The 16,475-nt window shown below is 50.8% G+C and overlaps 2 protein-coding genes across 2 annotated transcripts; both read left to right on the top strand.

The window, feature by feature from the left end:
- The first annotated feature begins 731 nt into the window (after positions 1-731).
- LOC118701026 (zinc finger protein 501-like) lies at positions 732-2,948 on the top strand. The gene is made up of 2 exons (XM_054518258.1): positions 732-837; positions 1,080-2,948. The coding sequence occupies exons 1-2, from the start codon at positions 829-831 to the stop codon at positions 2,490-2,492; spliced, it is 1,422 nt and encodes a 473-aa protein (XP_054374233.1). The 5' UTR covers positions 732-828; the 3' UTR covers positions 2,493-2,948.
- Positions 2,949-7,321: 4,373 nt separating this feature from the next.
- LOC129046603 (zinc finger protein 19-like) lies at positions 7,322-8,016 on the top strand. Its single transcript, XM_054518257.1, is given in 2 exon segments — positions 7,322-7,574; positions 7,577-8,016. Coding segments are annotated over 2 exon segments (579 nt in total). The 3' UTR covers positions 7,903-8,016.
- Positions 8,017-16,475: the final 8,459 nt, after the last annotated feature.

Below are 16,475 nucleotides of genomic sequence, written 5' to 3'. Positions count from 1 at the left end.
TGGCGGATGTGCCGAGAGGAGCCCCAGGGGCTGGCAGTGGCCAGGCAGGGTCCCCAGCAAGGCCCAGTTTGGATGTGCAGCCCCCAGTTTGCCCAGTTTGCCTCTCCTTTGGCCCGGGCCGGGTTCCCCCCGCCCGCAGCGGCTGGGAGCAGCCGAGAGCCCCGCGCTGCCCATGCCGACCTGACCCGGCTCCATCGCCGCTGCTGCCGCGGGCTGCGAGGGCCGCGGGAACGGGGCACCGAGGGTGTGGCTGCTGCTGGGGGAGGAGGAGGAGGGAGGGAAGGGCAGGGATGGAGGAGGAGGCGGGTAGAGGGGGGAGGAGGAGGAGAAGGAATGAAGGCGGAGAGAGAGCAGCGATGGAAGGAGGAGAAGGAGGAGGGGTTAGGGAGGAGGAGGAGAAGGAGAAGGGATGGAAGGGGCGGGAGAAGGAGATGGAGATAACAGAGAGGAGGGTGAGGGGGGATGGAAGAGGAGGAGCAGGAGGAGAAGAGCAGTGAAAGAGGCAGGTTGAGGGGGAGGAGGAGAGGGAGGAAAGATGGAGGAGAAGAAGGATGTGGAGATAAGACAGGAGGAGCGAGAGCAAGAGGAGGGACGAAGGCGGATCAAGGCTGAGCAGGAGGAGGAGGGCAGGGATGGAGGGGGAGGAGGAGGCGGGGTTAGGATGGGGGAGATAGGGCTATGGAAGAGGAGGAGGGGAGAAGGAGAAGGAGGAGGAGCGGGGATGGAAGAGGAGCGAGAGGGGTGGATCGAGGTTGAGCGGAGGGAACCACGCGGTCTCAAGCCCTGCATGAATTCGCAGCCCCCACCTGTGGGATCATCGCCCCCCCCATGGCGCAGGTGAGCGGGGAGGGGGAGCCCAGCCCGGATATCCCGGGTGGTCCCTGGTTGGGTTTTTGGGGGGATGTTTGGAGAATGAAGAAGTCCAAGGCTGAGCGGAAAAGGCCCCTCGGGGGGACATCGGGGGGGGGGGGTGGCGGTGGCGGTGTCCTGCTGGGGATGCCCTGGGGGGATCTCGTTGCCCTTGCCTGAGGCACGGAGGCAAATCCCATCCTGTCCTTGTCCTTCCTCGCCCAGAGCAGGAGCTGAGCATGGAGAGCAGGGAGGACAAATGCCCGCGGCAGAACCTGGTGGCAGAGGCCGTTTTGAGCGGCTCCACGGCACAGGAAGCCAATGGGGAGGAAAAGCCCCGGAGATGCCGCACGAGGAGGGGCTGCAAACGCAGATGGCGGGGATGTGAGGGGGAAAGAGGCAGCCTGGGCCGGGAAGGCGGCCGGAGATGGAGCCAGAGCTCAGAGCTGGTGCTCCATGAGCAGCTCCATGATGGGGAGAAGCCCCACACGTGCAAGGAGTGTGGGAAGAGCTTCAGGTGGAACTCCGAGCTGATCAGGCACCAGAGGACCCACACTGGGGAACGGCCCTACGAGTGTGGGGAGTGTGGGAAGAGGTTTCAGACCAGCTCCCATCTCCTCCGACACTATCAGAGTCACACAGAGGAGAGGCCCTTCCACTGCCCCGACTGTGGGAAGGGATTCCAACGCGACTCCACCCTCGTGAAGCACCGGCGCATCCACACTGGGGAACGGCCCTACCAATGTGTGGAATGTGGGAAGAGCTTTGGACACAAAGGGAACCTGTTCCAGCATCAGAGGATCCACACTGGGGAACGGCCCTGCGAGTGTGGGGAGTGTGGGAAGAGCTTCAGGTGGAACTCCGACCTGATCGTGCACCAGAGGACCCACACTGGGGAGCGGCCCTACGAGTGTGGGAAGACCTTCAGGAGGAGCTCTGACCTTATAAAGCACCAGAGGATCCACACTGGGGAGAGGCCCTATGAATGTGGGGAGTGTGGGAAGAGCTTCAGCCTGAGCTCCAACCTGATCAGGCACCAGATGATCCACACTGGGGAACGGCCCTACGAGTGTGGGGAGTGTGGGAAGAACTTCAGCTGGAGCTCTGATCTGATCAAGCATCAGAGGATCCACACTGGAGATAGACCTTACGAGTGTGGGGAGTGTGGGATGCGCTTCAGCCAGAAATCTGACCTAATCAGGCACCAGATGACCCACACTGGGGAGAGGCCCTATGAGTGTGATAAATGCAGGAAGAGGTTTCTGACCAGCTTCCATCTCCTCCAGCACTATCAGAGTCACACAGAGGAGAGGCCCTTCCAATGCCTCGAGTGTGGGAAGGGATTCAAGCGCAACTCCACCCTCGTCAAGCACTGGCGCATCCACACAGGGGAGAGGCCCTACGAGTGTGATAAATGCAGGAAGAGGTTTCAGACCAGCTCCCATCTCCTCCGGCACTATCAGATTCACACAGAGGAGAGGCCCTTCCACTGCCCCAACTGTGGGAAGGGATTCAAGCACAACTCCCACCTCATCATTCACCAGCGCATCCACACTGGGGAGAGGCCCTACAAATGTCCCCAGTGTGGGAAGAGCTTCTCCTGCAGCTCTAACTTGACCCGACACCAACGGAGGCACCGGTAAGGGAAGCCCTGCGAGTGCCCCGAGTGCGGGAAGAGCTTCGTGCGCTGCTGCAGCTCCATCCCCCACTGGAGGAGGAACTTTGGGCACAACCCTGGTGAGCCACAGTCCCTGTGGTCCATGTTAGGAACACAGGTGGCTTGTTTTCCTTTTTTTTCACCTTAATGTTTCTCTCTTCTCCATCTCTTTGCACTCCAAAAGCCAAGAGGGATGGATCTGTCACCTCAAAACAACCCTAATCCCACTTAAAACAGCTCAATATTACCCCAAAAGAGCTCATTCCCACCTCAGAAAACCTCAATTCCATGCCAAACCCACTCGATTCCAGAGCCACCAGGCTTAGATGGGTTTGGGAGGAGACAGGCAGAAGTGTGATCCCTTTTTGGAGAGGTGGGATGGGGGTTGTGTGGGGCTGGGTGTGTGGGATGTATTTGATGGCAAATAAAACTCTCAGACTTATTGCTTTCTTTCCCGTTTATGTTGCAGTTCTGTTTGCAGGGTGCCGCCTCCCAGAGTGTCCCCTCACAGTTGCCGCCCTTGGCCTGAGCCGCCCCTTTCCCCTCACGGTTCCCGCCCTTTCCCCGCCCCCTTTCCCCTCACAGTTCCCGCCCTTTCCCCGCCCCCTTTCCCCTCAGGGTTCCCGCCCTTTCCCTGCCCCCTTTCCCCTCACGGTTCCCGCCCTTTCCCCGCCCCCTTTCCCCTCAGGGTTCCGGCCTTTCCCTGCCCCATTTGCTCTCACGGTTCGGCCTTCGGGAACGGGGGAGGAGGAGGAGGGAGGGAGGAAGAGGCCGAGCACCCGCAGTACAAGAGGAGAGGGAGAATCTCGTGGCCTGGACGCTCCCTGGAGGCGCCGCAGTCCCAGAAGCATCGCCCCCCATTTTGCTGGTGCCCGGGCAGCGGGAGTGCGGCCCAAATATCCCGGGGGGTGCCTGAGTTTGGGAATTTTGGGGAGGATGTTTGCAGCTGGCAGGGCTCCAAAGCCGAGTCGCAGATGGCCCTCGGGGGGACATCAGGGGGCCCTGGGAGGTGTTTTTGGGGGGTCCAGTTTCAGGCAGTGGCTGCTCCCCGTATGAGCCCACTTGCTCCCAGTATAGGCCTGTGCACTCCCAGTATAATCCTGGTCACATCCCCTCACTCCCCGCAGGATTCCAGTTGCTCCCAGTATGAAGACAGTCCCTGCCAGTCCTTCCGTATGATCATGCAATTTACTACCAGCACAGTCCCAGTTGCTCCCAGTTCCTCCGACTTTCATCCAGTGTGTTCCCAGTTCTCCCAGTTGTCCCTAGCATAGTCCTAGGCACTCCCAGTATGATCCCAGTCTCTCCTAGCAGGGCCCCAGTCACTCCCACTTGACCCCAGTATGTTCCCAATTCCCCCAACACCTTCCCAGTCACTCCCAGTTTGGTCCCAATCACCACTTGGATGGTCGGAGACCCTCCCAGTCTATCCCAGTTGCCCTGAACATTCTGCAGTGATTGCCAGGCACCCCCGTTACCTCAGCGTGGTTCACTTGCCCCCAGTTTTACCCCAGTTGCTCCCAGCTCTGCTAATTAAGTCCCCAGTCAGCTTTCAGGATGGGCCTGGTAGCTCCCAGTAACCCCCAGTCAGGGTCCACTCACACCCACTCTAATCCCAGTATGGTTGTAGCCACTCCCAGTATGATCCCAGTCACTTGCAGTCTAATCCCAGTTGCTCCCAGACACTCCCAGTACAATTCCAGTGCTTCCAGTGTGATCCCAGTTGCTCTCTGTCAATGCCAGCATGACCCAGTACCCTCAAGTATGATCCCAGTAACTCAGTGTCTCTCCCAGTTTATCCCAGTTGCTTCAAGCGTGTTCCCAGTCACCCCCACTTCCTCCCAGTTGCTTTCAGCTCCATTCCAGTTGCTCCCAGTCAATCCCAGCATGATTCCAGTCACCCTCAGAGTGATTCCAGTTGCTCCCAGCATGGGCCCAGCTGTTCCCAGTGTGCTTCCGTCACTCCCTATGGTTACAGACACTCCCAGGATGGTCCCAGTTGAACCCAGTTGCCCCTGCTATAGTCTCAGTCACTCCCCATATGATCCCAGTCCCTCCCAGTATGATCCCACTCACTCCCAGTTGCCCCAGTATGGTCCCAGTTCTCCCCAGCATGGTCCCAGTTGTTCCCAGTGTGGTTCCAGTCCCCCAGTATGGTTACAGACACTCCCAGTATATCCCAGTTGCCCCCAGCATGTCTGCAGTCATTTCCAGGCACTGCCAGTGGCCCCAGTAAGGTGTCAGTTCTCCCAGTATGATCCCCCAGTCATGCCCAGTATATCCCAGTTGCCTCCAGCAGGCATCCAGTCCTTCCCAGTTTCTCCAGTTTGCTTGCAGCATCATCCCAGTTTCCCTCAGTTACTCCCAGTTGCCCAAACTGTGATCCCAGTCACTCCCTTTCAACCCCAATATGATCCCAGTAAGCTCCAGTTTGATCCCAGTCACATGCCAGCCTTCCCAGTGTGGTCCTCCCAGTATAATCCCAGTTGCTTCCAGTCTCTCCCAGTATGGTCCCAGCTGCCTCCAGTATGGTTCCAGTTGCTTCCTAGATCAGCCCAGTCAGTCCCAGTATGATGCCATTTGCTGCCAGCGTGCTCCCAGTTGCTCCCAGTCAGGCCCAGTATGGGGGATGATGTGCAGGGTGTGCTCCCAGTCCCTCTCAGATCCTCCCAGTATTAGTCCAGTCCCTCCCAGTATGATCCAAATATGGCCCCAATGTGCTCCCAGTCCCTACCAGTATGAACCAGTTGTGCTCCACATGGTTCCAGTTGCTCTCTTTCACCCTCACTTTTGTTCCAGTCACCCCCAGTATCTCCCAGTTTATCCCAGTTCCCTCCACCCTCTTTCCAGTTCCTTCCAGTATGATCCCATTTGCTCCCAACCACTCCCAGTCAGCCTCAGTGTAGTGGCACTCACTGCCAGAATGATCCCAGTCAGCTCCAGCATGATCCCAGTTCACCCCAGTATAAGCCCAGCAGTTTCCAATCACCCCCAGCATCCACCCATTCAGTTCCAGTTCCACCCAGTTGCTCTTAGCATGTCCCCAGTTCCTCACAGCTACTCCCAGTAACACTCAGCACCATCCCAGTTCATCCCAGTAAATCCCATTTGTCCCTAACATGGTCTCAAGTGCCCCCCACAGGCTCCTACTCACTCCCAGTGTGATCCCAGTGTCCCTAGGTGCAATCACAGTCTGCCCTGATATGGCAGTATGATCCCAGTCTCATGTCAGTACAAAGCCAGTACAGCCCCAGTCACTCCCAGTACGATCCCAGTACGATGTCAGAACAAAGCCAGTACAGTCCCAGTCAGTCCCAGTCCGATCCCAGTGCAGCCCAGTCCCTGGCAGTGCTGCCACTGCTGGGATACCCCAGGCCTGTGTGCGTTCCCCCCTGGCGGATGTGCCGAGAGGAGCCCCAAGGGCTGGCAGTGGCCAGGCAGGGTCCCCAGCAAGGCCCAGTTTGGATGTGCAGCCCCCAGTTTGCCCAGTTTGCCTCTCCTTTGGCCCGGGCCGGTTCCCCCCGCCCGCAGCGGCTGGGAGCAGCCGAGAGCCCCGCGCTGCCCATGCCGACCTGGCCCGGCTCCATCGCCGCTGCTGCCGCGGGCTGCGAGGGCTGCGGGAACGGGGCACCGAGGGTGTGGCTGCTGCTGGGGGAGGAGGAGGAGGAGGGAGGGAAGGGCAGGGATGGAGGGGGAGGAGGAGGCGGGTAAGGGGGGAGGAGGAGGAGAAGGAATGGAAGGGGCGGGATGGAAAAGGAGATGGGGGTAGGGATAAGACAGGGGAGGAGGGGGGATGGAAGAGGAGGAGCGGGAGGAGAAAGAGCAGAGAAGGAGGCGGTGTTAGGGGAGGAGGAGAGGAGGAAGGGATGGAGGAGAAGAAGGAGGGGGAGATAAGACAGGAGGAGCGGGAGGAAGAGGAGGGACAAAGGCGGATCAAGGCTGAGCGGGGGGACCATGCGTGTCCAGCCTGCCTGAATTCACAGCCCCACCAGTGGGATCATCGCCCCCCCCATGGCGCAGGTGAGGGGAGGGGGGGGAGCCCGGCCCGGATATCCCGGGGGGTTCCTGGGTTGGGTTTTTGGGGGGATGTTTGGAGAATGAAGAAGTCCAAGGCTGAGCGGAAAAGGCCCCTCGGGGACATCGGGGGGTGGCGGTGGCGGCTGCCGGCAGAGGCAGCCTGGAGGCAGAGCCCTGTGTCCCCCAGGAGGCCAAAGTGGGGAGCCCAGAGAGGGGGGAGCGCCGCCATTGGCGGGAGCCTCAAGAGCCTGGAGAGGGGCAGGGGGACTCCTTGGAGCCGCTGCAGCCCAGAGCAGAGAATGAGGGGAGAAGGGAGCCCGGGAGCCAAAACAGCCCCGCATCCCGAAATGGGGAGAGCCAAGAGGGGGCAGTGCGTCCCCAGAGACGGCCTGGGGGGATCTCGTTGCCCTTGCCTGTGGCACGGAGGCAAATCCCATGCTGTCCTTGTCCTTCCTCGCCCAGAGCAGGAGCTGAGCATGGAGAGCAGGGAGGACAAATGCCCGCGGCAGAACCTGGTGGCAGAGGCCGTTTTGAGCAGCTCCACGGCGCAGGAAGCCAACGGGGAGGAAAAGCCCCGGAGATGCCGCTCGAGGAGGGGCTGCAAACGCAGATGGCAGGGATGTGAGGGGGAAAGAGCCAGCCTGGGCCGGGAAGGCGGCCGGAGATGGAGCCAGAGCTCAGAGCTGGTGCTCCATGAGCAGCTCCATGATGGGGAGAAGCCCCACACGTGCAAGGAGTGTGGGAAGAGCTTCAGGTGGAACTCCGAGCTGATCAGGCACCAGAGGACCCACACTGGGAATGGCCCTACAAGTGGGCAGTGTGGGAAGAGCTTCAGGTGGAGCTCCAGCCTTATCGTGCACCAGAGGATCCACACTGGGGAACGGCCCTACAAATGTGGGGAGTGTGCAAGACCTTCAGCCAGAGCTCCCGCCTTACTCGCACCAGAGGACCCACACAGGGGAGAGGCCCTACGAGTGCTCCGAGTGTGGGAAGAGGTATCAGACCAGCTCCCATCTCCTCCGGCACTATCGGATTCACACAGAGGAGAGGCCTTCCAATGCCTTGACTGCGGGAAGGCGTTCAAGTACAACGCCGAACTTGTCAATCACCAGCGCATCCACACTGGGGAGAGGCCCTATGAGTGTGATAAATGCAGGAAGAGGTTTATGACCAGCTCCCATCTCCTCCTGCACTCTCGGATTCACACAGAGGAGAGGCCCTTCCAATGCCCCGACTGTGGGAAGGGATTCCAGCGCAACTCCACCCTCGTCACCCACCGGCTCATCCACACTGGGGAGAGGCCCTACGAGTGTCCCCAGTGTGGGAAGAGCTTCTCCAGGAGCTCTACCTTGACCCGACACCAACGGAGGCACCGGTAAGGGAAGCCCTGCGAGTGCCCCGAGTGCAGGAAGAGCTTCGTGCGCTGCTGCAGCTCCATCCCCCACTGGAGGAGGCACTTTGGGCACAGCCCTGGTCACTCACATTCCCTGTGATCCATGTGGGAACACGCCTGCTGCTTGTCCTTTGGTTTGGCCTGAATTTTTTTCTCTTCTCCAAGTGTTTCCAATCCAAAGCCAAGAGGGATGAATCTGTCACTTCAAAACCACTCAAATCCCACTGAAAATAACTGAATTTTAACCCAAAAAGGCTCCATCCTACCTCAAATTCCTTGTTCCCTCCTTAAAAAACCTCAATCCCATGCCAAACTCCCCATTCCACAGCCACCAGGGTGAGATGGGGTTAGAAGGGGACTGGGAGAAGTGGGATCCCAATTTGGAGCAATGGGATGGGGATTTTGTGGGGCTGGGTGTGTGTGATGTATTTGATAGCAAAAAAAAAACTTTCAGAGTTACTGATTTCTGTCCCATTCATTTTCAGTCATTTCTGTTTGCAGAGTGCCACCTTCTCAGCTGATTCAATTCCTATAAAAGTCCCATTTTTTAAATCATCTAGCCTCTAAGAATTAAAAAACCAATATCCAAATAAAACCACGCACCCCCAATAAACCTTTTAAAAATAATTTTAATTGTTTTGGAGTACTTACGGATGTTATTGAAGTTTAATTGTTTGGTTAAAATGTCTGAGAAATTATTGTGGTGTTTGGTTTTGTGTTTAGTATATTTGTAATATGAATTGTTTTAACTAAGGTGTGTTAGATTGTATGTTAGTTTTTTAGGTATTTTTTTATCTGAAGTATATTAATTATTGAGTTAAAACTTTCATAAGGTATTTCTTGATATATAATTTGTTTATTTATATGCATTGGTAATATTATAGTAATAGTTGTTGGTTTGAGTTGAATCATTGTTGGAGTATTGTAAAGAAGACTTGAGATTTTTATATTTCATTTTTATTATAAGTTATTTAATTTCAAGTATTATATCTTTGTTTATAATGTTATTGCAATTTTTTGAGAGGATAGGAAGGAAGTTCAAGGGCAGGAACATTTTTTCCTGGCTGGGAACTGGAATTCCAGACCCTGGGAGTGTGTGCAGGACCTCACAAACTGGGATCAATAGATGGGCTGGGATCATAGGGATCAAGATGGGAACATGGGCTGGATCAAAGATGGCTGGGATCACCGGACTGGGATCACATGGATGGGGATCCTGTGATCAGACCCTCCAGACCAGGATAGCCTCAAGTGGGATCAAATATGGACTGGGACTGTATGGACTGGGATCCCAGGTTTCTGGGACCATATGGATCAGGACCACACAGACGGGATCAAATATGGGCTGGGACTGTTTTTTAAAGTAACTTTGTTATGTAGTTTTTATTTCTGTTGTTAATTAAGCTCAGTGAAATAGCTGCTTGTGTTAAACTGCCTGCTTGATGGATAACATCCAATGCACCCAGGATGAGGACACCTGTACAGATCTGCCAACTATCAGCACTCCCCGTCTGAAGGCAGAGTGCACCAAGGCCCAAAAACTGGAGGTGATAAAGAGAATGGACTAAAACCACAGCCAAGGAATCTGCATGCTCTAAAAAGGCAGGTCCAGGGCAGAGCCATGCTAAACAGTTCTTGGAAGATGTAAACTGGGTGCATCTTGGCACTCAGCCAGGAGCACCCTGTTACCTTCGGGGATCCCCGGAAATACCTTTCCCCTTACATCAGCCTGGTGCATATTCATAGAGCCTCATGCACAGCAACTGGGAAGGGTTAACACTTTACTGGGGATATTAGCGTTCAGAAACACATAATCACCAGAATGATTATATGCAGGTGCTTTTATTGAAGAGCTCTGGGTGTCAGGGGTACCAACCCAAATCTGACTCTGACATGGGTTCGGGGAACATGTTTTTATATTCTATCCTTATATAACTTTCATGTTAATGATTAAACTTATATTGTTCTATTGTATACATAGATTTCAGCCAAGCATGGGCTCCTTGTGGCCCCCTCAAACTTCTAACATAGTTTCTCATGATTCTTCTTATTATTAAACAATAATTATATTAAATTACTAAACAATCATCACATCTAACAATTATATCATTTATCATGTTCTGCTTACGCAGGTGCGATTTACATGATCTGGCAAGCACAAAGCCTAACATTTTCAGAGTCTATTTTTGACATTTTTCCAGGGCCTCACTATCATTCTCCCCCCTTTGAAAGCATTTTCACTTCACTATAGGTGTAAATGTTTTCACTTGATACAGTCCTTAATTTCTCAATTTATTCTTGACGTTCTTCAAGGCCATGGTTGATGTAAACGTTGTCGTGGATGCTGTCACGCACTGGAGAACCAGAAGATGGTGGGCATGGATCTCGTGTCAGTGCCTTTATTATCTTCTGGTTCCAGGATGTTTTCTTCTGTATCTCTCCCTTTAAGATGCTGTGAACTAACCAAATTGCTAAGAATACAATTAGTAAGATTATCACACTCTCAATGATAGATTTAATCCATGAACTCACATTCCACCCTAACCCTTTAAAGATTTTGCCTAGCCAGTCGTAGTCAAATCCTTTGCTCTTCTTGTGCTTCATGCTCTCTTTGTTTCAACTGATTGATGTCATATTCTACATCTGCAGTTACATTTGGGATGTGAACGCAGCAATGACCAACCCGTCCTTTAAAAATCCACCTACTCCATGCTCTTTCAGGAGTAACAAATCTAAGGCTAATCGATTTTGTAAAGTCATTTTTGTGGTGGCTTGTAATTGTACGTTTAATTCTTTAAATCCTTCCCGGGTGACTCTTGCCAGTCTATCTACCTGACCTGTAAGTTGTACAGCATCTTCTACTCTGATAGTTTGCTATAGGACCAAGCAAAGACTCTAGGGCCCACCCAAATTTCACTCCACCAGAGGGTTCTTGCCAAGTGTCATCTGGATTTTCATTGTCTAGAACTTCTCGTCTTGCTCTTATCTGCACAAGTTCATGTTTTCCATTAAATGGGGACTTTTCCAAATTGGACATGAGGTTGGGAGGCTAAAGTAATTTCCTTTACTTTCCCATCTACAGGCAGATGTGTTGTCCAGGTGCCATCGCTTGTTGCCCATACAAATTGTCCTGGACCTCGGACTGTACTCCTGGTACATCCTACAACTGCTTTATAATTCACTCTGCCTTGTTTATGTTTGATCCCTCTGCAAGCACAGCCAGTTTGTAGGGCTATTGCCAGGGGTGGCATCTGCTTTATCTCTGCATCATCAGAAGTGCAGTCATAAGTTTTATTACATGCCCACCAACTTACTTTGTCTGCCCTTGTTCTGCTACTGGTGGCAGTGTTTGTTACTGCTGGATCTGTTTCATTCTCGGGCCTTCCCACTTAATGCACCAAGGGGTGTTTGCCATACATTGGAATCTTTGAAGGATACTCACAGACCACGCACTGTCCCAAGGCTCTGTCTGATCTTTCTGATCCTTGGCCTCACACTTCCATACCAGAGTGGTTTCTGTAACATTTTCTATAATCTTTTTATAGTGTGGCAAATAGCATTGCCATTGTGTGATGCCTCCTGATTCTCCCATAGGGGTTCCTAGTGTGCCATCACTTAGAATACAGTCTTTCTGGCCCATGGGTCTCATCCATGTTCCTATTTTCTCCCAAGTTTCCTTGACTACTTGCCTCGACTCAGGTACCTGTTTGCATGCAATTGTTTTGTTGTTTTGTATTTCAGGTAGTTTTGATGTTACGATTCCCCAATTTACTGGGTCTCCTGCTGCCTTTGGTATTGGCAGACAGGCAGTTATTCTACAGGTGTTTTGCATTTTGGCAAAGGCTTTGACTAATCCAATCATTACATTCTCAGCCCAAACTGCATTAGAAACCTTTATCACCTGTGTTCTGTTTGTACCTCTCTCTTATTCTAGAATGAAGAGTGTGTTTGATTTGTTGATTTTTGCATTCACATCCCAAAGACATTAATGACCATAACATTGGCACAATTACTGATAGCATTCTGAAGCAATTAAACACATCTTATCTGCAGCCTTGTTGGTTCCACAGTTTACACAGTCCGTGATCCAGGATGGATTTTCTTCACTCGGGTGTAGTGAATCCAGGGGTCCACGCGGCTACTTTGACTGCTGTAAAAGGTCAGCAGTACCTGGTGGGGCCCACTCCACTTTTCTTTCAGCAGTTCTTCGTTCCAGTTCTTGATGTACACCTCGTCTCCTGGATGTATGTTATGAACTGGGTTCTCGAGAGTCAGCGGTCTATTCCACACCAGGATGCTCCAGAGCCGAGCTAAAGTTTTCCCGAGAGACAGAACATAATTATACACTTCCTGCTTTCCTGTGACGTGCACATTAGGTTAGGCTCAGGAGATTCATATGGTTTCCCATGCAATATCTCATAAGGACTGACTGACATCCCACTCCTAGGCTTTATCCGAATCCTCAACAGTGCTATTGGCAAAGCCTGGGGCCACTGCAATTTGGCTTCTTGGCATATTTTACTGATTTGCCTCTCTAGTGTCTGATTCATCCTCTCTACCTGTCCACTTGACTGGGGTCTCCATGGTGTGTGGAGGTCCCAAGTTATCCCCAGCAATCTACTTACCTCTCTTACTACTGTAGCTATGAAATGGGCCCCCTATCTGATGATACCCTAGGGGTACCCCGAACCTGGGAATAATCTCCTGTAGTAACCACTTTACTGTTTCCTTTGCTTGGTTGGTGCGACAGGGAAGGCTTCTGGCCACCCAGAGAATGTGTCAACCCCACTAACAGGTATTTGTATCCTCGAGTTCTTGGCAAGTCTACAAAATCTACCTGCCAATAGTCTCCTGGCTCTATTCCTATCCGAATTCTTCCTAGCTGTGCTTGTTGTCTAGCCACTGGGTTGTTTTTCAAGCAGATATCACACTATGACAACACTGATTTTGCCTTGTTAACATCCATACCGAAATTAAACTCTGCTTTAGCAATTTTACCAATGCCTCTGCTCCCCAGTGACATTCGTTATGTTAATTTGTAGAACTTCTCTCATTATGAAGGGGGTACCACTATCTGTCCTTGTGCAGTCACATCCATCCTTCTGAATTATTTTGTGCATTTAGCAAATGTGCCGTCCTCTCATCTTCTACTGAATATTTTGGTTCTGGAGGCAAATTGAATTGGATACATTAAGCTTAAAAGGTATCAATGCCATTGTTGTTTGCACCTCTCGAGCAACCTGTCAGGCTGTCCAGTCTGCCTTTCGATTTCCCTCACAGATTTTGGAGTTTCCTGATTGCTGTGCTTTGCAGTGTATGATTGCCACTTGTTCAGGTTTTTGTACTGCTTTTATCAATTGCAGGACTGCATCCTGATGTTTAATGTGCATGCCTGAGAAGGACAATAGTCCTCTTTCTTTCCACAGTGCTCCGTGTACATGCACCACTCCAAAAGCATATTTTGAGTCAGTCCAGATATTTACCTTTTTCCCTTCACTTAATTCTAGTGCCCTGGTAAAGCAACCAGTTCTGCCTTCTGGCAGATGTATTTGGTGGTAATGCCTTTGCCTCCACTGCTGTACTGACTGTTGTTACCGCATACCCAGCGTATCTGGTTCCGTTTTCCACGAAGCTGCTCCATCTGTAAACAGCTCCCACTCTGGCTGCTCTAGTGGGACGTCTTTCAGGTCTTCTCTTGCTGAGTAGGTGTACTCTATTACCTCCACACAGTCATGCTCTAATGGGCCTTCTTCAGTTGTGGTACCTGGGAACAAAGCTGGATTCAAAAGGTTAGTTGTTTTTAATGTGACATCATCCTGCTCAGTCAGGACTACCTGGAATTTCATCATCCTGCTTGGGGATAGCCAATGCCCCCCTTCTGCTCTAAGACAGTGGTTACCATGTGTGGTACATTGACATCTATGTGCCTTCCCATCGTGAGCTTCCTGGCTTCTTGTATCAGCATCACAGTGGCTGCGACTGCCCGCAGACATGGAGGCCACCCGGCACTTATGCTGTCAAGTTGTTTGGAAAAGTAGCCCACCGGCCTTTTCCAGCTTCCCAGACCTTGGGTCAGGACTCCTAGTGCTAGGTGCAGCCTTTCATGGACAAACAGCTGAAAATCTTTAGACAGATCAGGTAACCCTAATGCTGGAGCAGTTGTCAGTGCTTCCTTTAATTTTAGGAAGGCTTCTTTCTGTGGCTTGCCCCAGGTGAATGGCTGCATCTTCTGAGCTTCACACAGGGTTTCGCAATCAGTCCATAGTCCATGATCCACAGGCGACACCATCCTGCCATCCCGAGGAAGACTCGCAGCTCATGTAGATTCTGGGGCTCTGGAACAGCACAAATAGCTTGGATACGGTTAGTGCCTAGTTTTCGTTGCCCTTGTGAAATTTCACATCCCAGGTAGATCACAGTCTGTTGGGCAATTTGTGCCTTTCCTCTGGGTACTTTATAACCTCCCATTCCCAGTGAATTAAAAATCTCAATGGGTTACCTTTATACAGGTTGCTTTTCTTCTGTAGCTATCAGTATATCATCAACATACTGCAACAACAGGTATTGGTCTCTTGGTACTTGCCCACTCTCGGTCCAAATCTCCAGCTCCTTTGCCAGTTGGTTTCCGAATAGGGTCGGCGAGTTCTTATATCGTGTCCCAGGTGAGTTGGGTCTTTCTCCATTCCTGGGTTTTCCCCACTCACAGGCAAACAGTTTCCTACTTTCTTTGTCAAGGGGGATGCAGAAAAAGGCATCTTTTAAATCAGTTACCTAAACCACTTATATATCTCCTTTACGGATGTTAGCAATGTGTAGGATTTGTTACCACTGAATAAATGTCCTTTGTTATTTTATTTATTGCTCTCAAATCCTGCACTAATCTATATTCACCATTTGGCTTCTTTATGGAAATATTGGTGTATTAAATTCTGATTCACATTCTTCTAGAATTCGGTATTTCAAGAACTTATCAATAATCTTTACTATCACTTGCCATGCTTCTGGTTTTATGGAAACTGTTTGACTTGTAGAGGCCCTCGCCCCTTCTTTTAACTCTACATGCTCTGGTTTGTGCCAATTTAGATTTCCCTGGTATATCTGTCTCCATACAGAGGGAATCACTGCATCTCCTACCTCCCTAGGAGAGAGGGAACAGGTTTTTCTTTGATCATTAAAATCTGTCCCATCTTTGATTCAGATATTTTCATTATAAGCTCCTCATTTTCAAAGGTTATTACCGCATCAAGTTTCGCTAGCAAATCTCTCTCTAAAAAGCGGAATTGGACACTCAGGTACGTATAGGAATTTGTGTGTTATAACTTTGTTCCCAAAACACAAATCTAGGGGTTGCAAGAATGGCCGTTTTTCCTCTTTCCCTGTAGCGCCGACTATTGTTGTTTCCTTGTCCCCAATTTGTCCCTTGCAAATCATTCAATACGCGAGTAAGTAGCTCCTGTATCTATTAGAAATTTGACCTCTTTATGTCCTAATTGTATATTTATAAGAGGTTCCTTAACTTGTTCTACTGCTCTATGTCTAGTCAGCTGGTATACTCCCCCAAAACCATCCCCTTGGTAACCTGCTGGCACTGATTGCCCTGGTGAAACTGTTGTTCAAGTCAGGACATTGTCTCTTCCTGCTGACTTCATATAGTTTAGACCAATTTATAGTTTTGGGCACAGCATTCTGAACTCCTATTTGGATCCACTCTTGATATTTCCGTAGTCTCCCCATCGCAAAATAAATTAGGGTCCCAATTTGGATCCTCAATTGGGAAATTCTCATCTCAATTCCCTGTTACGAGTCTGTTTCTGATATCCTCTCTTACCCTTTCTTTGCTGCCTTAAGTACCATCTCTTTCTCAGTAGAATCCATCAAAGTATCTAATATTAATATATTAGATATATTAATATACTATATATAATTATATACATATATATATATAAATCAATATTTAATATATTAATATACATATTATTGTATGTCATCCCAGTCAGGATTTTGAGTTTTTAAATAACCATTTTAATACGCATGCCATTTTATCAGGATTTTCTCTATGAATTCTGGCTGATTGTTTCCAAATAACTAAATCTGCAGGAGAGAAAGGCACTTTTATAAATACTGGCCCTTCCACTCCTACACTTTGTCACAAGGGGGCAATTACAGTCCTTTTTGTCTGCTATGTCTTTTCTATCCATAACTGGGGCAAGGTTAGACCGACTCCTGGTTCTGTGGGCTACCCCATCGTTGATTCTCTCTCTCTCCTTCTGCCACAGTTAGGTTTTGCTCATCTTCCGAGGAAGAGGGATCAGGTGACGATGGGAGAGGAGAATAAAGAGGGAAGGGTGTACTAGACGAGACAGGTTCAGGACTAGGTGGGTTAAGGGCAGGCAGTGGGATAGGGACAGATGGAACAGGTGGGGTAGGGTTAGGTTTCTCTTGTTCCTATTGGAGCTACCTGTAAATCAATATCTGTATAATTTCCCTACTCAGGCTTTCTTTCAACGCCAAGTTTTCTAAACCACGTTCCTCACAAACCCACACTTATTGCTTGCAGAT

This window comes from Molothrus ater, unplaced genomic scaffold, assembly GCF_012460135.2.
Source record: "Molothrus ater isolate BHLD 08-10-18 breed brown headed cowbird unplaced genomic scaffold, BPBGC_Mater_1.1 matUn_MA506, whole genome shotgun sequence".
NCBI classification, from domain to species: Eukaryota; Metazoa; Chordata; class Aves; order Passeriformes; family Icteridae; genus Molothrus; species Molothrus ater.
The sequence above is the reverse complement of the archived record's forward strand: the minus strand, read 5'-3'. Positions and strand labels throughout refer to the sequence as shown.